Source organism: Garra rufa, chromosome 16 (assembly GCF_049309525.1).
Source record: "Garra rufa chromosome 16, GarRuf1.0, whole genome shotgun sequence".
Taxonomy (NCBI): Eukaryota; Metazoa; Chordata; class Actinopteri; order Cypriniformes; family Cyprinidae; genus Garra; species Garra rufa.
The window spans coordinates 27,433,719-27,458,020 of record NC_133376.1 but is presented as its reverse complement, the minus strand read 5'-3'; the positions used below and the strand labels follow the sequence as shown (position 1 = coordinate 27,458,020).

Here is a 24,302-nt window from a genome sequence, read left to right as displayed (position 1 = left end):
TTTATTTCACTTTGTTTTTGTATTGTTTTGGTATATAATGTTACCAAATTAATGTAATTTGTGTCTGTCTGTCATGTTTTGAAACATCTGAAAGCAGAATAATTAAGCTTTCTACTGATGTATGGTCTGTTAGGATAGGACAATATTTGTCTGAGATGCAACTATTTGAAAATCTGGAATCTGAGGGTGCAAAAAAATCGAAACACATCGAGAAAATTACCTTTAAAGTTGTCCAAATGAAGTTCTTAGCAATGCATATTATTAATCAAAATGTAAGTTTTGATATATTTATTCTAGAAAATTTACAAAATATATTCATGGAATATATTTACTTAATATATTTTAAAGGAGAAGTTCACTTCCAGAACAAAAATTTACAGTTATTTTCACGGTCACCATTGAAGTCCACTATATCACTATAATTTAATTTTAAATTTTATGACTGAAGAAAGAAAGACATGAGCATCTTGGATGACACCACTTTGAAATGAGACTTCCTTTGTTCAGTTTACTGTGTGAAACATTTGATTAGATTCTGATTCACAGTCTCTACAGTTTTAAATAAATTAATTACTTTTTAATAAGTTTTTAATAAAAAATGCCTTGCAGTGTCATATTTCATTTTAACCTATGTGCAAATTATAGCCGTTGGTCAATTTTTACCATGTTATGAGCACATTTCACAAAAGCATGCAGTTAATTCATATAGGATGTTCTGTATAGCTAACAGCAGTAACAAAATTACTTTGTTTATATAACACAGACGTCATTCTTCATAAAAAAATGTATAAAAACACAAATTAATTATGTCTTCTGCTGCTGTGGGAACATAGCCATTGAGTGCCCAATTCCTGAAACTCAGCAGTAGAGTTCCCTCCATATCATCCCAAAAATATAATATTTTAATAAGCACTTTTATGCTGCTGTTTTTATATTGTGTGTGGGAGCATTTCCCATTACTCTGTGTGTGTATTGTAGAATTAGCATGAGGCAGCTCCTGCTGACTAGTCTAGCTGGTAGCTCTGTGTCAGTCAGTGCTGTGGGTGGGCAGTCTGCTGATTTAGGGAGGAAGTGAGTCTGCAGTTATGGAGTGTTAGTAATCATTCTCACCTGCTGGAGACTGGAATACAGCTGGGAGCGCAGGGGGCGCTGCCTCATCCACAAATCAGGTGTTGGTAACTACTTCCCCCTCCTACTATTTTCTGCCTGTCGTCAAATGATGAGGATTCCAATGCTTTTGCTCATTTATTGTCAAAATAAAGATGAAAAAGAAGCAAAGATTGCGAATAGAAGCAGAGGGATCTGTCTTAGGAAGCTCATGAACTCCAGCGATGATCAAGATGTCGTAATTAATGTGTGACAGGCCTAACAGGGTGTAAAGCGCAGCGGTGCAGTGGCTGATCCCTTAATGTGTCTCGTTCCCGCAGGGTGGACTGAGGAACAGCAAGCACGAGTGTACGCTCTCGTCACAGGAGTACGTTCACGAGCTGCGCTCTGGCATCTCCGAAGACAAACTGCTCAACTGCCTGGAGTCCCTGCGCGTGTCCTTGACCAGCAACCCCGTAAGGTCAGTCAGTCATTCCTCACACACTCTGTCCACAGCACTTAACCATTCCAGTCTGCAACTAGATTCTGATTCTAGATTCAGAGACTTGACACATCAACAGCCACCACTGTGAAACCAAAAGTTTAACTTTATTTTCCTGTCTGCACGTGGCAATCTTGGAGGATTTCTTTCAGGGTGCTAATTGGAAATCTGTCAATGAGTCTTTTAGCCTCCGGTCTGTATGGATCCCCAATTCTGGTTAAATGAGTGTAGCCCATAGCATGGGCCGGCTAAATGAGTGTATCCACCAGTCACTTCGAGCCCAGCCCTGTCATCTCCCCCTCTCTATCTATTAAGCTCTAATAGATAGGAATCCTTTTTTTAACACTTCAGACAGCCAGCCATTCTCTGAAACGTTAATAAGCACACCAACCACCACTACCAGACCAGACGCCTTCGCTTTCAAGTCCCTCCACTAAAGTGCGTATCCTATAATTTCCCGCTTGCTTTTTTAAATCTGTTCTGATCATGTCTAAAGTAGTGCTTAAAATAATTTAGCATTTTTCTCACCCTGCCCATTTCTGCCACATTTTTGTTTATTTTATTAGAGGTTCAAGCATGTAGCGCTGAAACCCTATTGTAATTTTTATAATAGTCACGGATCAGAGATCTCCACATAAAACTGATCGTGCAGATCAAAATCTGTGAAGATTGTAGAGACTTGAAACTTGGAGGGATGGTAGTACTCACACCATTGACAACATTCCAATCGGCCTGATAGGCCACTACAGCGATCAGAAGTATGAAATCGCTCATTAATCCTAAACCGTTAATCATATGTCTTATGTCATTGGAATCCTTGGCAGATTCGAGAGTGAGCGAAATTTTTGGGTTTTTTGCAAAACCTACTTTTGCGAACTAGTCTTAGGTTTTTCGCCCGATCGGAACCACACCAGTGCAGAAATGTTCCCTGGAGAGCGAATAGCAATAATTTTCAAAAAAAGTCAAACTTCCCACTCATTGTCGCAAGGAGACGCCAAAACATTTGAAAGGGGCAGGGACACTTTTAGTAAAATGCCTGTAACTCCTGAGCGGAATGGAATATCTTCGCCAAACTCAGAACACTCATGTAAGAGCTCAATCTGAGGTCACAGGACAAAAATCGTGGAACTTGGCCACTTGGTGGCACTATAAAAAAATCATAAAAATGGCTATACCTACACAACCATTTGTCCTGTCAACGTGAAAAACATTGTGCACGGTCTTGGTCCAAAGTGCCACAAGTGTCTATAAGGATCTTAAAAAAAAAAAACATTGGCCAATGAAGTTTGAGCACTTATTAGACATGGTTAATGGGGGCCACCGGGACGGAACTTGGTTGGCCTGTTTGACTTACGGCCCTGAAGGTCTGTGAGAAATTTGAAAGAAATCGCCACTGGCGGGCGATATTGTTTTTTTCAACAGCGTAAACGATTGTGCATTGCACGGTTTTTCGCACATACATGCAATATTCATATCATATAACAGAACACCTGTTAACAACTTTGCCTCTAAAACCACTGCTGTCAATCAAATAGTTTGTAAAATGATTGAGAAGATCTAAAAAAACCTGGTGATTTTAAACAAGCATGCAAAGTTTTAAGGAGATCTGACCACAGCTGGAGTTGTAACAGTCATAAACGTTACAAAACATAATATTTCTATGATAAATTACCTAGCCTTAAACCTTAATGCCTTAAAGCACTTGAACCCTGTAATCAGCTATATTTATTATTATATATTATTTTATGATCTCCTCTCCTCTCAATCATTCATTCATTCATTCATTCATTCATTCATTCATTCATTCATTCATTCATTCATTCATTCATTCATAATAAGACCCATCACATTTCTCCCAGCCTGCTCTCCCAGAAAGCTGTCTCTCACCTCCTTTCTCATGGATGGGATTTTCAAATTTAATTTGGTCCCAGTTGCGCAGAGGAACACTATGTGACAGCAGACTCTCTCAATTATTTACCAGAGCACTGTCTGAGAGATGGCTCTTAATGTGAATCAATGAGCGCAGCATATAAAGTGGTCATCACACAATTGGCAGGCAGACGATCTCTTTAGGTCCACAGTCGCGCAGTGGGAGAAAGGACCCGAGCGGAACCGCCATTTGATCCGATGGCATTACGCGCCATGCTCTCAACAGATGTGGTTTGCGCTGGAAAGCAATTAATAGACGCCCCGGCCCTTCTCCCCAGATGGCGGTACAGTGCAGCTAGTCAAAGGAACACAAACACCGGAATGACTTTGCTATTGTTTTCCTGTCACAGAACACATAATCTAGAATGTGAGTTGTAGAACACTGCGCCTCAAGGTAATCTCTTGTTATTGCCCTAATTAAATGAAGGAATGGCATCTCGTTCTGTTGTCTTTATCAGATCATCACAGTGTGGCGTTGGGGCCCCGTGCATCCAATTATTTACTCCACCATTAGCCATTAGTCATGGGAAATGGGTACAGAGCATAGTTCTTTGAGAAGCCCACACTTCGTACTCCCATGAGGACAGGTTGTTTGTAAAGATCAGACTCGCTGGCTGAAGACGAGTGGCGTCAGCACTTCCTCTTGGTAAAAGGGCAGCTTGCGCTCAGGGGCCGGCGAGGCCAGGACCACCCTCCGGGCGTTTGCAAATGGCTGAACTTGTGAGTACGCAGTTGGAGAGGGGTGCCGAGTGGTGTCTCACTCGCCCGCTGAAGGTCAGGTCTTGCTCGGAGAGAAGCACCCTGGGGTGACGTGATACTTGGAGATGCTCAACGTGCTGATATCCTTCACCTTTTACCTCAGTCAATCCATTTTTTTTGTCTTTTACTCAAGCTTCTCACTGGCTTGCTAGCTTTACAGTTAATCTGAGTAGAGCTAATTATTACGGATCACAAAACAATATCCGCCCATGCGCTGAATACTGTATGTTAATGTAACCTTTACAGTGTTCTGGGTTTATGTAGTTGAGACATTCACCCTGATGACAAGAGCATAATGCATTGCTGTTTGTATAAGTGGACAGTTTCATGTGCAGTTTCAGCTTTATTCCATTTGCAAGAACCATCAGGAAATCAAAGAATAACTAGACTTGTTCCATCCCACACAGATGAGAGAAAGTTAGGTCTGCTTGAAGTTTAATTCCTATGGGACCCAACTCATTTCTCCCGAAACCGTTTGTCTTTTTTTCTTTTTCTTTTTTTCTCGAACTAGACTACGTGCAAGTTTGAAATGTTTGGACATAAAGCCACAGTATGTGCTGCATGAGAAATTAATTTGTGATGAAAATGACCCCAAGTTCCTTCTCTTTGCCAAGGTGCAATTACTCATGAGTCCCTTCATACCTTATCTCTGTCCTCTGTGAGAAATATGTTAGAGTGTGAATTCCTTTTAAGTCATGATTTCTGCAACATGTTCTCTTCCAAAATAATCAAAGTGCACTTGCAGGAGTGCTGAAATGGGTTGATGACGGTTTATTCATGGTTGTAAAATGGTGAAATTATCACACATCCGTTTAAATAAGTGTTGGAATACTAATAGCGGACTGTGTGTTGAAATGCACTTTAAGTTTGTCATGAGACAAATCTGCCCTACCTGTCAAAAGTTTGTGAACAGTAAGATTTTTTATGTTTTTAAAAGAACTTACTGCTCACCAAGCCTGCATTCATTTGATCTAAAGTACAGCAAAAACAGTAAAATTTTGAAATATGTTCACTATTAAAAAAACAGCTTTTAGTAGAATTTATTTTAAAATGTAACTTATTCTGTGATGTCAATGCTGAAATTTTAGCATCATTACTCCAGTCACATGAAAATCATTCAGAAATCATTATATTATAATTTGCTTCTCAAAAAAAAAAACATTTATTTTTATTGTTAAAAACAGCTGAGTGGAATTTTTTTCAGATGTCTTTGATGAATAGAAAGTTCTAACATTATAAATGTCTTTATCATCACTTTTGATCAATTCAAAGCATCCTTGCTTAAAAAAAAATAACATTACAAAAGTTTATTTAGATAAATGCTGATCTTTGGATCTTTCTATTCACCAAAGAATCTGATAAAATTTTACTCAAATATTAAATATTTAAATAATAATTATAAAAAAAATAATTTTGAACAGCAAGTCAGCATATTAGAGTGATTCCTGAAGAATCATGTGACACTGAAGAATGGAGTAATGATGCAGAATTTTTTGCATTGATCACAGAAATAAATTACATTTTAAAATGTATTCAAATAGAAAACAGTTATTTTAAATAGTAAAAATATTTCAAAATTTTACTGTTTTTGCTGTACTTTGGATCAAATCAATGCAGGCTTGGTGAGCAGAAGATACTTCTTTAGAACAATACAGATCTTACAGTTCAAAAACTTTTGACTGGTAGTATATGAATTTTATAAATTGTTGTTCTGCATGAATTATCCTGAAAAACATGCTCTTCTTCGACTTCACTTTTCAGGTTTCCATTCACATCTTTTTGTGACATTTAGGATATACTATAGTAGTATAGAAGAGAGGAAATATAGGTAAAACACATACAACATGAACATGTATAAAGAAAGTCATGTAGCTCAGGCTATTATCTCTTTCAGATTTCTGTCGTTAAATTTTATAGAAGAATATTCTGTTCAATTCAAGCTCAATCGACTGAATGAAAAAATACTAGTCACGTCAGGGCCGATACCCTTGTGGGCCAATATAAAGCGATGATGCACTATTCGCATCCTGATTTCGATAACTGACAATGTAATAATCAAATGCTTTTTACCTTAATCAATTAGAGTATAGGTGTGAGTAAGAAGCTAAGCTCCTGCACTGTCTGCTTATCTCCTCTCATTGGTTGGCCTATGTTTGTGTAATAGTTTAATTGTCTGGGCTGAGCACCTGTTTGGCCGTCCAGGTGGCGGCTGGGCTGGAGAAGACTCTTCATTTCCCAGTAGTCCCTCACAGGTGTGGAGCTCACAGCCTCAAACATCTATACACAGATGGCTGTGCTTGGGGCGGATTCAGCGCCTTCCTTCAACATTTCACTTTTTCCCTCTTTTTTTTTCCCCAGCTTCCTCTCATTTTTTATATACTTTTTCCTCCCATTCCTCTTCTCCTCATTTTGCTAGACTAAAATCACTTCTTCATCTTCTGGCTTTTTCTCACTACATATCCATCATTCTCTCACACTTGTAGTCTTGTTTCATTAACTCTGAATTCTCAGACTTGCCAAAATGCAGACTAACAGATAATCATTGGGTCTTATTTCCTCATTTACAGAGAGTTAATATGCAGTGTAACTAATGGCAGCCATTTTCTCTTGCCTCTCTCATGCTTTCGTTCTCTGTTTTTATTTCTTTCTGATGCAGCTGTACAAACAGTGCCATGGGCGTGCAATGTAGTGCAGAAACAATATTACAATGCAAGAAGTAATCCAGAACTTTCTTAACACCCACTCATGCATAAAACCCTCCAGCTTTGTCATCCATTCCAACAGCTCTGATGGCTCTCGCGCTTTCGCACCGAGAGATCTCCAGTGGCGTACAGACGGCGCCGATTCTTCATCAATGCACCACCAATAGGAATTCGCGTTTCGTCCACGACATGGCCCCATTGCACTCTTCTGAACGTCTAAAGGGCTTGACTTTTCACTTTCTTGTGCTAAGCCCTCGGTATTACGCTCTCCGCTTTTACACTCCACTTTAAATCCCAGCTGTGACTTCCGTATTGAATCTGCAGGCTCAAAGATATGCGGCGGAGAAAATCAGACAAACCTGAACTTGGCTCCAACTTTTCATTATGTCCAAATCTTCATGGTGGAGCTGCTGCATTTTTCCCTAGAGGTTTTTTTTTTTTTTTTTTTTTTTTAGTAGTAGTACTTATTTATTTATTTCCCAGTGTAGGGTTTGAATGTAAGGTAGCCGTGTGTTGTAGTTAGCAGTGTGGGACGTGAGCCTGAGGAAGCAGAGATGTGTATTGGAGTGAAGATGTGCTGACACTACCAGCCGCCCCACAGAGCCTGTGAATCCATCATTCTGCCTATGCGGCCGTCGGTTGCTGAACGCCCATGGACACATGTGCAGGAGGTAATGGGCTTATTAGTGCCTTTGAAGATTTGATACTCCTTAACAGGAATCCGTTCAGCCTTAGATCCTGAAGGCTATAGCCCTACTCGAGGCTTTGAACGAGTACCGAATGGTGGACTATGAAACAATCACACTCCAGGTGTTACGATGTGTGTTCTTTTAAGCACCAGACTGCTTAGAAGCGCACATACAACTGTATTGCCACTTTGTATGATGGGAATCTATTGCTCTGTTCTAAAACCTAGTCCTAGAGAATGTGTAGGAAGACAGCATTTAAAGGGATAGTTTACCCAAAAATTAAAAATTGAAGTTTATCTGCTCACCTCCAGGGCATCCAAGATGTACAGTCGTAGCCAAAAGTTTTGAGAATGACACAAATATTAGTTTTCACAAAGTTAGCTGCTCAACTGCTTTTAGATCTTTGTTTCAGCTGTTTCTGTGATGTAATGAAGTATAATTACAAGCACTTCATACGTTTCAAAGGCTTTTATCGACAATTACATGACATTTATGCAAAGAGTCAGTATTTGCAGTGTTGGCCCTTATTTTTCAGGACCTCTGCAATTCAACTGGGCATGCGCTCAGTTTGTCAGAATTAGTGGGTTTTTGTTTGTCCACCCGCCTCTTGAGGATTGACCACAAGTTTTAAGATCTGGGGAGTTTCCAGGCCATGGACCCAAAATGTCAACGTTTTGGTCCCGAGCCACTTAGTTATCACTTTTGCCTTATGGCACGGTGCTCCATCGTGCTGGAAAATGCATTGTTCTTCACCAAACTGTTGTTGGATTGTTGGAAGAAGTTGCTGTTGGAGGGTGTTTTGGTACCATTCTTTATTCATGGCTGTGTTTTTGGGCAAAATTGTGAGTGAGCCCACTCCCTTGGATGAGAAGCAACTCCACACATGAATGGTCTCAGGATGCTTTACTGTTGGCATGACACAGGACTGATGGTAGCGCTCACCTTTTCTTCTCCGGACAAGCCTTTTTCCAGATGCCCCAAACAATCGGAAAGAGGCTTCTTTGGAGAATATGACTTTGCCCCAGTCCTCAGCAGTCCATTCGCCATACTTTTTGCAGAAGATCAATCTGTCCCTGATGTTTTTTTGGAGAGTTTTTTTGCTGCCCTTCTTGACACCAGGCCATCTTCCAAAAGTCTTCGCTTCACTGTGCGTGCAGATGCGCTCACACCTGCCTGCTGCCATTCCTGAGCAAGCTCTGCACTGGTGGCACTCCGATCCCGCAGCTGAATCCTCTTTAGGAGACGATCCTGGCGCTTGCTGGACTTTTTTGGACGCCCTGAAGCCTTCTTAACAATGCAGTGGAAAGTTTTTTTCGGGATTAAGTTAATTTTCATGGCAAAGAAGGACTATGCAATTCATCTGATCACTCTTCAAAACATTCTGGAGTATATGCAAATTGCTATTATGAAAACTTAAGCAGCAACTTTTCCAATTTCCAATATTTATGTAATTCTCAAAACTTTTGGCCACGACTGTAGATGACTTTGTTTCTTCAGTAGAACACAAATGGAGATTTTTAACTCAAACCGTTGCAGTCTGTCAGTCATATAATGGCAGTCAATGGTTACCAAATCTTTAAGAATGAAAAAAAAAAACATACACAGACAAAACCCAATTAAACCCTCCGGCTCGTGTCTTAAGACCTCAATGTATCATCACAAGCCGCAGGGTTTAATTTGGTTTGGTCTGTGTATGTTTTTTTTTTACTCTTAAAGATTTGGTAACCATTGACTGCCATTAAATGACTGACAGACTGCAACGGTTTGAGTTAAATATCTCTGTTTGTGTTCTGCTGAAGACACAAAGTCATCTACATCTTGGATACCCTGGGGGTAAGCAGATAAACATCGAATTTTCATTTTTGGGTGAACTATCTCTTTAAGCTGTCAAGGCTTCTGTCCATTCTAAAAGTTAAGCATCTTAATTATGCTGCTTCCTTGCCTCTTTGGAAATGTAATTAGGCAAAATTCTTAAGGCAGCACATGCATCTTTGTATGGCAGTCCCATAATGCTCTGTGTGTGTACAGGGTGGGCCATTTATATGGATACATCCGGGTGGGCCATTTATATGGATACACCTTAATAAAATGGGAATGGTTGGTGATATTAACGTCCTGTTTGTCGCACATTAGTATACTATTCAAGATACTAATGTGCCACAAACAGGACGTTAATATCACCAACCATTCCGATTTCATTAAGGTGTATCCATATAAATGGCCCACCCGGGTGTATCCATATAAATGGCCCACCCTGTACAGTATATCCAAGATGGTGGATGAGGAGAGAAAAATAACTTGATCCAGTGCCTGACAAAAGTTTGGAAATGCCCTAGGCAAAGTTGGGTTTTGTACAGTGTCAGCATAAATCTTTATTATTTTATGGATTAAGGGACAACACAAACTATGAAAACATATTTCAATACATAATAAAAACAAATCATGAATAGAAACCATCTCTAAACTATGTTCTAATTCATCTGTTGTCTACTAACCATAATTCTGTCAGGACCACTATCGTCAAATAACTTACAATAAGCATACATTTTAGGTTGGGGGTATGGTTCTGTTCTGGGCAAAACTCCCTGCCCATCCGTGCAGCCTAGCATGGATAAGAGCAGAGAGAACATAAAAAAACTCCCCTATAGGGTAAACAGAATAGAACCAACTTTAATGATTAATGTAGCAAATATCATTCATGTTTTAAGATTATTTTATGTAACAAAATTCAGTGGTCTGACTCAACAAAAAAATTCCAAGCCAAGTCCTTACTGGACAAGAGGAGGAGCTGGGGATGGAGGTGGGTGATTAGCTCCTGAGCAAAGTGATTGCTGCTGAATAATGATTTAAAGGACCTTATAAAGGGAATTATGATTGGCGTTGTATTCCTATAGGTAGACGTCGATCAGCTGATGCGAGCTTGACTAACGTGACCTGCCAGAACTAACACTGTGCTCCATTTAGTTATCAATCAGTGGTATTTTAGTGCTATTAATATACTTTTAAATTAGCTTTTATTTTTACTTTTAATTTTAGTCATTTTGCTATGTGCTTTTGTCAATTTCATTATTTGTTATCTTTATGTTTAGCTTTGATTTATGATTATTGCAGTTTTAGTAAGATTGGGATGCGTTTAACTAATTTTTCAGTATTTTATTTTAGTTGCCATATCATATTTTGATAAATAATAAAACAAATAATAAATTTAAACCATGTCTAATCTTTTAATTTGAGTCATTTTGCTATGTGCTTTTGTCATTTTCATTATTATTTATTTTTATATTTATGTATAGCTTTCACTTATAATTATTCTAGTTTTAGTTTTAGTAAGATTAGGATGTATTTAATATCTGTTGTCAGAATTTTATTTTAATTGCCATAGCATATTTTAATAAATAATTTGCATAAAGGGACAACACAAACTATGAAATCATTTTTTCAATAAATAATAAAAAACAAATAATGGATTGAAACCATCTCTAATCTGTGCTCTAATTCATCTTTTGTGTACTAACCATAATTAGCTACCAATCAGTAGTATTTTAATACAGTTAATATACTATTAATATACTCTTTAATTAGCTTTCATTTTTAATTTGTCCTTTTGTTATGTGCTTTTATTGTTTTTTTTAATTATTTTTCTTTTTAGCGTTAATATCATAATCATTGCAATTTTAGTTTTAGTAATTTTAGAATGTATTTATTTATTTATTTTTTTATTTTAGTTGCCAAAGCATATTTTAAAAATAAGTAAATAAAAAACATAAAGATAAAAAGAAATCATGAATTGAAACCATTTCTGAATGAAACCATTTCTTTTTTTTTTTTAGTATTTTATTTTAGTTGCCAAAGCATATTATAATAAATAATCAAAACAAATCAGAAATTGCAGCCATCTCTAAACTAGGTTCTAATTCATCTGTTGTGTACTTGTCTATAATTAATTATAATTAGTTATTAATGAATGGTATTTTAGTAGTTAATATACTATTACTATACTGTACAACAGTATTAATATACTTTAGAAATAGCTTTTATTTGAATTAATTTTAGTTATTTTAGTTTTAATTTGTAATTAAATTTCCAATGTGCTTTTGTCATTTTTATTTTATAGCAGTTTTAGTTGCAGTGATTTTAGAATGCATTTTATTTCAGGTTTTGTTTTTCAGTATTTTGTTTTAGTTGCCAAAGCAATATTTCTGATATCTGATATTGTTCCCATACCAATATTTCTGTAAACCTAATATACAAATACAAAATACTAAAAAAATATTTTATTAATGGGAACTTTAATAGTTTTGTGGTCATTGTAGTGTATATATTATAGTATTGTATTATAGTAATTATTTAATAATAACACTGTTGTCAATCAGTAAATAAAAGTGTGTGAAAAATAAAAGAATAATGTAATAGTCAAGAGGACATAAAGAGGATTTTGTTATTTGTCTGCATTTTTGCTTAAAGGGATAGTTCGCCCAAAAATGAAAATTTGATGTTTATCTGCTTACCCCCAATGCATCCAAGATGTAGGTGACTTTGTTTCCTCAGAAAAACACAAACGAAGATTTTTAATGAAAACCGGTGTTGTCTGCCAGCCTTATCATGGAGCTGGATGGGCACCAAACCTCTAAAAGTAAACAAAAACATGCACAGACAAATCCAAATTACACCCTGCGGCTCGTGACGATGCATTGATGTCCTAAGACACGAAACGATCGGTTTTTGTGAGAAACTGAACAGTATTTATATAATTTTTTACCGTTGATACACAGCCACGTCCATCTCTCCTGAGCACGAGTTTGGCATCAGTCACGTCACATGTGCACGCGCTCAGTCGTAGAATACGCAAACGCCGGAAGCGATCTGTCGCATGAATACGACACTCATTGTTTCCACAGTGCACAGAGATTGTGGGTATAGCGGCTATTCAAAATGGTAATTACTTGCGCGTATCCTGATTGTTTAAACCGATTTAAAGCTAAAAGATTACGTTTGCTTGCACAAACTCATCCGGGACTTTTCACTGATTTCCCCTTACGGCGTTTGCGTATACTACGCCAGAAGCGCGTGCACGTGACGTGACTGATGCCAAACTCGTGCTCAGGAGAGATGGACGTGGCTGTGTATCAAAGGTAAAAAATGATATAAATACTGTTCAGTTTCTCACAAAAACCGATCGTTTCGTGTCTTAAGACATCAATGTATCGTCACGAGCCGCAGGGTGTAATTTAGATTTGTCTGTGCATGTTTTTGTTTACTTTTAAAGGTTTGGTGCCCATCCACGTCTATGATAAGGCTGGCAGACTGCACCGGTTTTCATTAAAATTCTTCGTTTGTGTTTTTCTGAGGAAACAAAGTCACCTACATCTTGGATGCATTGGGGGTAAGCAGATAAACATCAAATTTTCATTTTGGGTGAACTATCCCTTTAAGGCAATCAGCACTTTTGGAAGGCTGAATTTTAAATGTGTCTTTTTTTTCTATTTCATAATTATATTTTGAGCTTTTTCTTCTTCATTTTCATAGGAACCTATAAATGGCAAACTCGGGTAAGATACCACCATACCACAGCTCTGACAAAATTAATTTTGATTTCAAGTAACAAAAAGTGTTGATCTAAAAATGCTTATCGATAATGAGATGAGTCTCCTATGTGTCAGACACTTTTTGTATTATGCACAAAGTTACTGTTCCAAGTCTGTCACTTATGAGAATGCAAGATGGATAGGATGCAGGCACGTCCAAGTTTTGTAACGGAGCTTACTAAAATAAAAAAGGATTAGTTGAAAACAAGGCGAAATACAATAACTTGTCTATATTGAATGGTTTATGTGTGTATGTGTTTGTGGGCATGGCATATGTTTCGCTGAGGCTGCGTAAAGGAATTGTATTAATATAATGGGCAGCCAAAATTGTCGTGATGGATAATAGCAGAAGACGTAGACATGCCAATGCAGGTTGTCAAATATTGTTTATAATGCGAGTCCGCCGTTTAAACTTTTATTTCTCCCTCGCACCTGGCTAGACACCCTTGTCCATCATACATAATTGATTTTCTAAATGTGTTTTGACATTCTGGAATTTTTTTTCTCCAACTGAATTCTGATGACAGGCATAAAGGAAAGAAAATCCACTCATGCACTGCTAAAACTGATATTGTGAAGTGCAACTCTGTTCATTATTTTATAAAATACATTTTGAATTATTGGGCGATTCTGTCTCAGAAGACAACTTTTGATTAATAGTGTATAAGTATTGGGAAATAACTGTCTGGGTGATGTCTGTTGATCTTCTTTTACTTTGTGGGCCTGGGATGTAGTTTCCTTACTGTCAAGGTCAGAAGAGTGGAAACAGACAAGCTCTAGTCTTTAGAGGTAAAACTTCCAACATCTTTAGAGTTACTGCATGTTGAGTTACACGAGAAACTTATCAAAACTTCACCTGTTGGTCCGTGAAATAAATCGTCAGAGTGAGGCCGAGTTTGCGGCGCTCTGCTAAGGTCATTTTTCCTGTGCTGTGTGGCTAGTTTCCGCTCTCTCTCTCTCTCTCTCCAGACTCCAAATGTTATTAGAAACCTACTTCTGGCCCTCGGGCTCTGGATCAGCTCCCCTGATCCAGCCGGCGTCAAGGAGAAATAAAGGACTGAAGTCGGACAAATTATCAATTCATATTTTCAGTGTGAGCTTCAATGTTCTCAGCTCATTCATTTTGGCCTAATGAAGAAAGTAACCGTTTTTAACAACTGTTTTCCTCAGTGTTTTTATTTTAACAAGTTCATAAGTGAAGTTATTTCTAGCTTTCATTTGTGCAAGTACATGCAACTTACTAATTATGTTGTTTATCACTATGCAAGACCCAGAGTTTGATTGGATCGGTCTTCTGTCGCCGTGGCTAAGCGGTCTGTAAAAATAGACGCTGTCTTTCTTCGTCGAGATTATTGATCACGCGTTTAGCCATCATAGCCCTGCACGCCCCGTCAAGCCTTTTGTGTTGGTGCGAGCCGGTGTACCTGAGACTGTGTTATAGAGGCTCTAATAGAAGCAGTGGTCACATCTGCCGCTACAGAAGAGCTTTTTCCGAGGCAGTAAAGGAACCCACCAATCCTGATGTCCTTCGTGACTGGGTATATTTTAAGCGGGATGCCCATTTCATTTTATGCCACCATCTGTTAACCTCAAAGCTAGCCGTATCTGCGGAGCCCTGCAGCAAGGCATACATAATTCAGATATCTGATTTGAATTCCATATTGATTTAAGTGAGAAATGGTATTGCACAGGTACATGGGGAAAATTAGTATTCTGCCACGCTAAATTCAATATCTTTGGGCTGTCTGTGATTTTTGCCGCATCTTCTCTTGTTATTAATTGTTTTGTCAAGCCTTCTCACCTTTTATGGGAGGTTTTGGGGGCTTGTCTCACACTGAAATTACATACTGCGGTCGAGTGATCTGACTAATATGGATTTCTTTTGTCTGTTTTTTATTTTCGGTGCAATTCCATAATTCCATGACAAGCATTACGAGCGAGTGTGATATAGATAGATTATATGTCAGTGTACCATATTAGAGCATTTTAGGTTTATTTTTCCTCCAGTGCACTGTGTATCTGATGTTTTTGAGTTATTTGGGTCAGGAGATTGAGGAGCAGTTTTTTTCTGTTTTGTTTTGTTCTGTTCAGTTTTTTGTTTTGTGTTCTGTTTTTGTTCTGTTCTGTTTTTTTTGTTTGTTTTGGAGACATGGACAAGGAGGTTTTTAGCTATCCGTTTGCAAAAGCATTATATATATATATATATATATATATATATATATATATATATATGTATTGTCTTGTTTTTGTTCTGTTCTGTTCTTATTTGATTTGTTTTGTTTTGTTCTTTGTTTTTTTTCGTTCTGTTTTTTTGTTTTGTTTGTTGTTTTGTTCTGTTTTATTATTTGTTCTGTTTTTTTGTTCCTTTCAGTTTTTTTTTGTTTTTGTTCTGTTCTGTTTTGTTCTTTTTTGTTGCATTATTTTTTGTTTTTTTGTCTTGTTTTGTTCTGTTCATTGTTTATTTTTTTTCTGTTCAGTTTTTTTTGTTTTGTTTTGTTCTGTTCTATTATTTGTTCTGTTTTGTTTTTTTGTTCTGATGAGTGTTTTGTTTCGTTCTGTTCAGTGTTTTGTTTTTGTTCTGTTCTGTTTTGTTCTTTTTTTGTTGTTTTGTGTTGTTTTGTTGCATTATTTTTTTTTTTGCCTTGTTCTGTTTTGATTAGTTTTGTTCTGTTCAGTGTTTTGTTTTTGTTCGGTTTTGTTTTGTTGTTTTTTTTGTTTTGGGTTGTTTTGTTGTCTTATTTTTTGTTTTGTTTTTGTCTTGTTCTATTTTGTTTTGTTTTGTTTTGTTCAGTGTTTTGTTTTTGTTCGGTTCGGTTCAGTTTTTTTTTTTTGTTCAATGTTTTGTTTTTGTTTGGTTCTGTTTTTTTTTTTGTGTGTTTTGTTGCATTATTTTTTTGTTTTGTTTTTTGTCTTGTTCTGTTTTATTTTGTTCTTTTCTGTTTTGATCTTTGTTTTTAATTCTGATCTATGTTTTGTTTTGTTTTGTTTTGTTTGCAGATTCTATCTTCTGGAAACCCATTATCAATGAAACCTTTGTAAACCTTGTACTTGGTTAATACAGTTGATCAGTCATCACCTAAAGGAGTAGTTCACTTCCAAAACAAAAATTGACAGATACTCACCCCCTTGTCATCCAAGATGTTCATGTCTTTCTTTCTTCAGTCGTATGGAAATTATGTTTTTTTGAGGAAAACATTTCAGGATTTCTCTCCATACAGTGGACTTCTATGGTGCCTGCGAGTTTAAACCTCCAAAATGCAGTTTAAATGCAGCTTCAAAGGGCTCTAAACCCGGCCGAGGAAGTAGGGTCTTATCTAGCGAAACGATCGGTTATCGTTATTAAACGGTTATTGTTATTAATCGATCCTCACCTTTTATGGGAGGTTTTGGGTACTTGTCTCACACTGAAATTACATACTGCGGTTGAGTGATCTGACTAATATGAATTTCTTTGTCTGTTTTTTTTATTTTCGGTGCAGTTCCGTAATTTCATGACAAGCATTACGAGCGAGTGTGATATAGATAGATTATATATCAGTGCTCCATATTAGAGTATTTTTAGGTTTATTTTTCCTCCAGCGCACTGTGTATCTGATGTTTTTGAGTTATTTGGGTCAGGAGATTGAGGAGCAGGTGACCTACATGTTTCTGAGTGACAGCCCACATCAGTCCTTTGGCAGCGTGAAAAGCCGCAGCTAGTGCACACACACATACGCCACCATTGACTTGTGAATGAGGGAATCGCTAATCCATTAGCATGCGAGGTGACTGTCATGACTGATTCCCTTGTCCCTGTCTGTCCGCTCTCTGACATACTTTACCAGCAGATCAATAATACCAGATGTTTGAACTTAAGTCTAAAATATTTATGGCCTCTGGTGAATTAAGTTAAACTGTCCCGTGCGGCTCAGATCGGGTCAGCTTTCTCATAGCTCAAGCGAAAGTTTTAGCACACAGGAAATGAAGCTCTGATTTGATTCGCACTAACACAAGAATGATTAAAATGATCATTAAAATGATTGCACATTAACGTGAGAAAGTGTTGAAGGAAGACCGGGAGACATGGACAAGAAGGTTTTTAATGTCTGGAGAAAGCTATCCGTTTGCATTAGCCACAATTCTGAGCTGTGCAGTCAAAGGCAGCAGACAGGGAAAAAAATTATAATTTACAAAAAAATCAATATCAAAACATTTTTGTATACGTTTACTTACTTCATCTATGTAAAAACCCATTTTCATTTCTAAAGTCCATTTCACATTTTTACTGTTTTGTTCTAATGCTCTTTAGTTTTTTTTTTGTCCTGTTCTGTTGTTTTCTGTTTTGTTTGGTTCCTGTTCTTATCTGTTCTGTTTTTTGTTTAATTTTGTTGTTTTTTGTTCTGTTCCGTTCTTTTCTTGTTCCGTTCTGTTTTTTTGTTTTGTTCCGCTCTGTTTTGTTCTATTCCATTTAGTTCTGCTTTGTTCCTGTTCCGTTCTGTTTTTTTGTCTAGTTTTGTTCTTTTCTGTTGTTTTTTTTTTTGTTCCTGTTCTCAGTTTTGTTTGTTTTTTTGTTTCGTTCTGTTTTGTTAGGTTTTTTTTTTTTTGTTCTGTTTTTTTTTTTTCTGTGTTTTGTTTGATTCTTGTTCTTATCTGTTCTGTTTTGTTGTTTTTTGTTCCGTTCCGTTCTTTTCCTGTTGTTTTTTTTTGTTTTGTTCCGTTTTGTTCAGTTCCTGTTTCTGTTCCCTTTTGTTCTGTTCTGTTGTTCTGTTCTGTTATTTTCCTGTTACTTTCAGATTTTTTGGTTTTGTTCTATTCTGTTTAGTTTTTTGTTCCTGTTCTTGTTCTTGTTCCTGTTCCTGTTCTCTGTTCTCTGTTTTCTGTTCTGTTTCTGTTTTTTTGTTTTGTTCGGTTTTTTTGTTTTGTTCTGTTTTTTGTTTGTTTTGTTTTGTTCTATTCTGTTTCTGTTTTTTTCCCCCATTTTGTTTGGTTCCTGTTCTTATCTGTTCTGGTTTTTTTTTTTTTTTGTTGTTGTTTTTTGTTCCGTTCCGTTCTTTTCTTGTTCCGTTCTGTTCTGTTTTTTTGTTTTGTTTTGTTCTGTTCCATTTAGTTCTGTTCTTTTTTGTTTCTGTTCTGTTTTTGTCTAGTTTTGTTCTTTTCTGTTCAGTTTTTTTGTTCCTTTTCTCTGTTTTGTTTCTGTTTTTTTGTTTTGTTCGTTTTTTTGTTTTGTTCACTTTTTTATTTTTGTTTTTTTTTTGTTCTGTTCCGTTCTTTTCCTGTTCTGTTTTTTTTATTGTTTTGTTCAGTTCCTGTTCTGTTCTGTTATTTTCCTGTTACATTCTGATTTTTTTGTTTTGTTCTATTCTGTTTAGTTTTTTGTTCCTGTTCTTGTTCCTGTTCCTGTTCTCTGTTCTCTGTTCTGTTTCTGTTTTTTGTTTTGTTCTATTCTGTTTCTGTTTTTTCCCGTTTTGTTGGGTTCCTGTTCTCTTCTGTTCTGTTTTTTGTTTTGTTGTTTTTGTTTTGTTCCATCCTGTTTCTGTTTTGTTCTGTTCTGTTTTTCGTTCCATTCCTGTTCTGTTCTCTGCTCTTGTTTTGTTCAGTTCGGTTCGGTTCTGTTCTGGTTTTATTTATTTATTTATTTTATTCTGTTCCTGTTACTTGTCCTGTTCCATTTTGTTCTGTTTATTTGTTTATTTTTAGTTTGTTTGTTTTTGTTCTGTCCCCGTTCTGTTCTGTTCTGTTCACTATCAATGAAACCTTTCTAAACCTTGTATTTGGTTAATGCAGTTGATCAGTCATCACTTAAGCAAATTCCCTTCAATTTTAACTGTTTAATCCTACTGCTGCTCCCTTCTCACGTACACACACTTTTGCTACCTTCCGCTATTTCTTTGTTGTCATGACCCTATATTCACAGCCTACAATTCCAGAGAGAAGCAGAGCTGGCATTGATGTGGTTTGATGTGCAGCCATTGTGGCTGTATTGGGACTCCTGCTGGGATCCAAATGCCATTAGAGGGAATAGCAGCTCTTTTAAACGGAGCAGGTTCTTGCCCCAGTGCCTTCCTTCTAAAGTGTGTGGCAGACACATCACAGAACGCTGACACCAGGGATATTGTTCTTCGAGCGTGCCACTGGGTTCAGTCCCCGTTTAACGCTCCAAAACCCAGTATCTGTCATGCGTCTGCAAAAGACTCTGTGAAAAGACAGGCCGCCCGTGTCTGTCCACTTCACAATTGTGATGAAATCAGCCAAGCATTTTTTTTCATTCCCTTTTTAACTCTCCATCACTCACTACGCCCAGCACAGATAATTACGACTTTTCTCCAGCATATTCATTCGAAGAGACAGATCAAAACGGAGGGAGGGGAAAGATAAGCAAACTTTTGCCTTGTCATCAAAATAACAGCCATGGGATAAACAGAAGAGCAGAAAATAATGTCTTCATTAGAGCAGAAAGAACAACTGACTGGAAAAAGATAATTAATTTGAAATGTTGTGGTTACTAAGTTGCTAGAACATACTTGTGGACCTTTTGTCCTGTTGCTGTGTTGATTAAAATGTGTTGCTCTTTTTCAGTCTAATCTTCGTTACACGCTTATGTTGACCTTTCATCTGGTTTCTCAAGTACATCATGGCCTTTAAGCACGAATGTGCCGTATCCATGTTAGATTTCACAGTTAACAGAAGACAGGTTAAGAATAGGTTGAAAGGCTTAGGTTGAGATAATTCTAGAAGGATGAATTTGGCACATTATAATGAGGAGCTTGCTATCTATTTTCTTTTATGTTTTATAATTCATTGATTTGCATTCCTGACATTACAAAGATACTGTACTTAAATGGTGGAAGTCAATCTCTTCTCAGCCTTGCCTTGAGCCTCCCCGTGATTTCAGCATCACTCAAAATCATGGACATTGTCATGAACAGCAGAAAGGCCTCAGTTGCAATATTTAGTCAGTGACTAACTGTTCTGGTGCTCAGTGGTGGGTTGAAATGTTGAGAGCAATTTGTTGCTAGGAGCAGAGGGCCTCGAGTGGAATAGAGCAGTGCTGAATAGGCCACGGGCAGTCGAATGAGACCGTCCATGGCTTAGCCCTAATACAATTTGAAAGGCATTGCTCTCATAGAGTGTTCTCAATGACACAACACTCTAGAGCTTCTTCAAGTGCAATAACAATGTCAGACTCAACAGCCAGGCTTTTGGTTGACATTAGAGAGTTCTGAAAATAAAGGCACGGGTCAGAGGAATAACCTGCGGTTACCGCAAGGCAGTTAACCGACTTTTAGAACGTCAAGTGGTGTTATACAATACACTCCCGCTGATGATCATTAATGTTTTTTCACATGCATTTGCAATTTATTATGTGTTGTTCATGATAGTAGTATAATGCCTCTGTGATTGCAAATTGAATGTCAAACCTAATTACGGTTGTATAGTCACAACTGTTGCTCAACTGTTTTGTCATTTAATTTACTTGCCAATAATATTTTGTCATTGCTGCCGTAAACATGAATACTTCACCGTCATAGAGACAACAGTGTTTATGCATTTATTTAAGCGTTGTGCTCTAAAAGGTTAAGCGTTGTCAGTTTATTGATTGTTTAGAAGTATTATATATAAATATATGTATCTTTTAACAGGCCATGCATGTTTCATTTAACCCAGAAAATGTGTTTGCTCATGTCAAGTAACTCTGCTGGCTTTGCTGCCGCTTAACTCCAGGATTATCCCAATCAATATTTCATGAATAAGTCTAAATCAAATCGTTGGATCCATGCCACAGAGTGTGGGTAGGTCACTGATGAGCTGATTTGACAGGAAATGATGCGTTGTTTACTCAGGGGTTTCCGGGAAAAGCTGACAGGTAATCTAAGATTGACTTGCAGACAGACAGGCAGACAGAAAGACAGGTGAAGATGCTTAATGAATCGCAAACGTGTTAAACTGATGCATAATGCCTCTAGCTGAGACAAAATGCCTTAAGAGTGCTGAAAAAAAAAAAACTTCTGATAGCACTCCATGCTGGTGTCTTTAATTCAATCATCTTTTACTAACATGGTTATCTTTTAAAAGAGCGATTTTCCTCTCATTTTCATGCTTGTTAGTGGTATGAGCATAGCTTTATGTGATTTCTTAATTTGAATTTGAATTATCTGCACTACAAGTTTATAGAGCTGTTCAATTTGTAGTCCTAAAAAACTGGAAGAGAATGAGTGTTTTCAAGTCTTGGATTCCCCAAGGAGTTTTTAGAATTACATTTTTTGATTTATGATTTAAATTTGGTTAACATGGCTTGGATAGGCTTTCATGATTAGTTCTGGAATATAAATTACACAATCATATTTCAAACATTCATTTTGAAATGTGTTTTAAAGGGGTCATATGATGTTGCTTTTTTGTGTATTTGGTGTAATGCAATATGCTCACTGATTAGCCAGTTATCCAGTGCATTGTGATTGGACGAATACCTCAAGCATGTGCCGGAAATGTTACATACCATATTTTAACACCTTGTCCTGGCGTGACAAGACAAAGACAATACAACCTATTATAAACTAGACATTTGTTGCATCCAGTGGGGATATTATTAGTGATTATAATGACTTATGCTGTCTTTTTACGTGTTGTGTCGCAACACAGGGACGATACTATGAAAACATAAAACCATGTCTGCATTTGTGATTGTAGAAATGACACAACAAGTGCTACTCTACAGTTCTCAAAACTGTTCTGAAAACAGTCGTTCTTAAAATGCTTTGCAAATACTTAAATATTTAACTTGTACTGTTCTGGAACAGAGCTTAACCACTGATTCCTAGTTGTGTTCTCTTTTGGAAGCCCAAACAAAGTAGTTTTGCTTTTGCAACAAAATACACAGTGCACTCCATAGACAAAGGAAAACATTAAAACTCATCATATGATCCCGTTAAAAAAATCTACAACTTAACATAAACTGCTGATATACATACAGTAAATCTATATTTATTTCTGTATGTTATAAAGGGATAGTTCACCCAAAAATGAATGTCATTCCAAACCCATAAGACCTTTGTTCATATTCAGAACACAAATTAAGATACAGTGAGGGACAAAATTATTTGATCCCCTGCTGATTTTGTACAATTGCCCACTGACAAAGAAATGATCAGTCTATAATTTTAATGGTAGGTTTATTTGAACAGTGAGAGACAGAATAACAGCAAAAAAATTCAGAAAAATGCATTTCAAAAAAAGTTATAAATTGATTTGCATTTTAATTAGTGAAATAAGTATTTGACCCCTTCGCAAAACATGACTTAGTACTTGGTGGCAAAACCCTTTTTGGCAATCACAGAGGTCAGACGTTTCTTGTAGTTGGCCACCAGGTTTGCACACATCTCAGGAGGGATTTTGTCCCAGATCTTCTCCAAGTCATTAAGGTTTCGAGGCTGACGTTTGGCCACTCGAACCTTCAGCTCCCTCTACAGATTTTGTATAGGATTAAGGTCTGGAGACTGGCTAGGCCACTCCAGGACCTTAATGTGCTTCTTCTTGAGTCACTCCTTTGTTGCCTGGCCGTGTGTTTGTTTTTTGTCATGCTGGAATACACATCAACGACCCATTTTCAATGCCCTGGCTGAGGAAAGGAGGTTCTCACCCAAGATTTGACGGTACATGTCCATTGTCTTTTTGATACGGTGCAGTTGTCGTGTCCCCTTTGCAGACAAACACCCTCAAAGCATAGTGTTTCCACCTCCGTATTTGATGGTGGGGATGGTGTTCTTGGGGTCATAGTCAGAATTCCTCCTCCTCCAAACAAAGTGATTTAAGTTAAAGCCAAAGAGCTCGATTTTGGTCTCAACTGACCACAACACTTTCACCCAGTTCTCCTCTGAATCATTCAGACGTTAATTGGGCCTATACACATGCTTTGTTGAGCAAGGGGACCTTGCGGGCACTGCACGATTTCAGTCCTTCAAGGCATAGTGTGTTACCAGTGGTTTTCTTGGTGATTATGGTCCCAGCTGCCTTGAGATCATTGACAAGATCGTCCTGATTGATTGATTGGTTCTGTGAATGTCTTTTATACAGGTAACAAGATTACATTAGGAGCACTCCCTTTAAGAAAGTGCTCCTAATCTCAGCTTGTTACCTGTATAAAAAGACACCTGGGAGCAAGAAATCTTGCTGATTGATAGGGGATCAAATACTTATTTCACTTATTAAAATGCAATATATAACTTTTTTGAAATGTGTTTTTTCTGGATTTTTGTTGTTATTCAGTCTCTCACTTTTAAAATAAACCTACCATTAAAATTATAGACTGATTATTTAATTTTTTTTTGAGGGGCTCGCATGGTGAATTAGCCTTTTCAAGTTGTCTTGAAAATTGCCTTAACAGCTCTATTCAGTGTTGACTACAATGCATAACTTTTACTGCGAGCTGGTGGTTCATCTCCCTGTGAAATCTTGTTTGCTTGGTAATTTGGGTTAAGTGTGGTTAGAGTTTTGTTGCTCTTGTTGAGTGACATGACCGCAGCGGTACAATGTCAATGCTGGCTAAGGTTTCATCGGGTCTCACCACACTACCTCAGATGTTTTCAACACTCATCTGCTGCAGACTGAAACCATAACCCACACTGTTGTTGTAAGTGAATTAGATACACGCAACCACGTCGTTCTCGAATCCCTCATTTCCGCCGGCCACCTCCACAGCAGCAGCAGTAGCAGCAGCACTGCTTTTTATATTTCAAGGCTAGGTAAGGTTGCTCACGAAGATCGCATTTTTCATTAAAGACCTCAAACTGTGCTTTTTCTTTCAACAAACAGTTGAAACGGGCAAGACAAAATTGGAAACAATAAACGGCAAGCCCCCTGTAAACAGATGGGTATAAATTTGGCACATTATACTGTTATGTTTTATTAACAAGTCAGGCCATTATAATGTACTGTACAGCAAATGGTAATAAGTTTCAAATTGAGTTTGCTGGGTCGCTAATGAATTTTGAGTAATGGCATGGTGAGCCTCTGTCTTTGTAATTTTAGACTAATTTAATTGCAGATCTGTAAAAAGGGCACTTTAGCCGCCTTA

The 24,302-nt window shown here is 37.3% G+C and overlaps 1 protein-coding gene across 4 annotated transcripts in view; it reads left to right on the top strand.

Annotated features, from left to right (window-relative positions):
- diaph2 (diaphanous-related formin 2) overlaps positions 1-24,302 on the top strand; it is a 541,097-nt gene that overhangs the window by 148,510 nt on the left and 368,285 nt on the right. For all 4 annotated transcript variants that reach the window (XM_073820077.1, XM_073820079.1, XM_073820078.1 and 1 more), the window contains one exon: positions 1,428-1,567. In XM_073820077.1, coding sequence (XP_073676178.1) covers positions 1,428-1,567 — 140 coding nt within the window. The remainder of the gene's footprint in view (positions 1-1,427; positions 1,568-24,302) is intronic.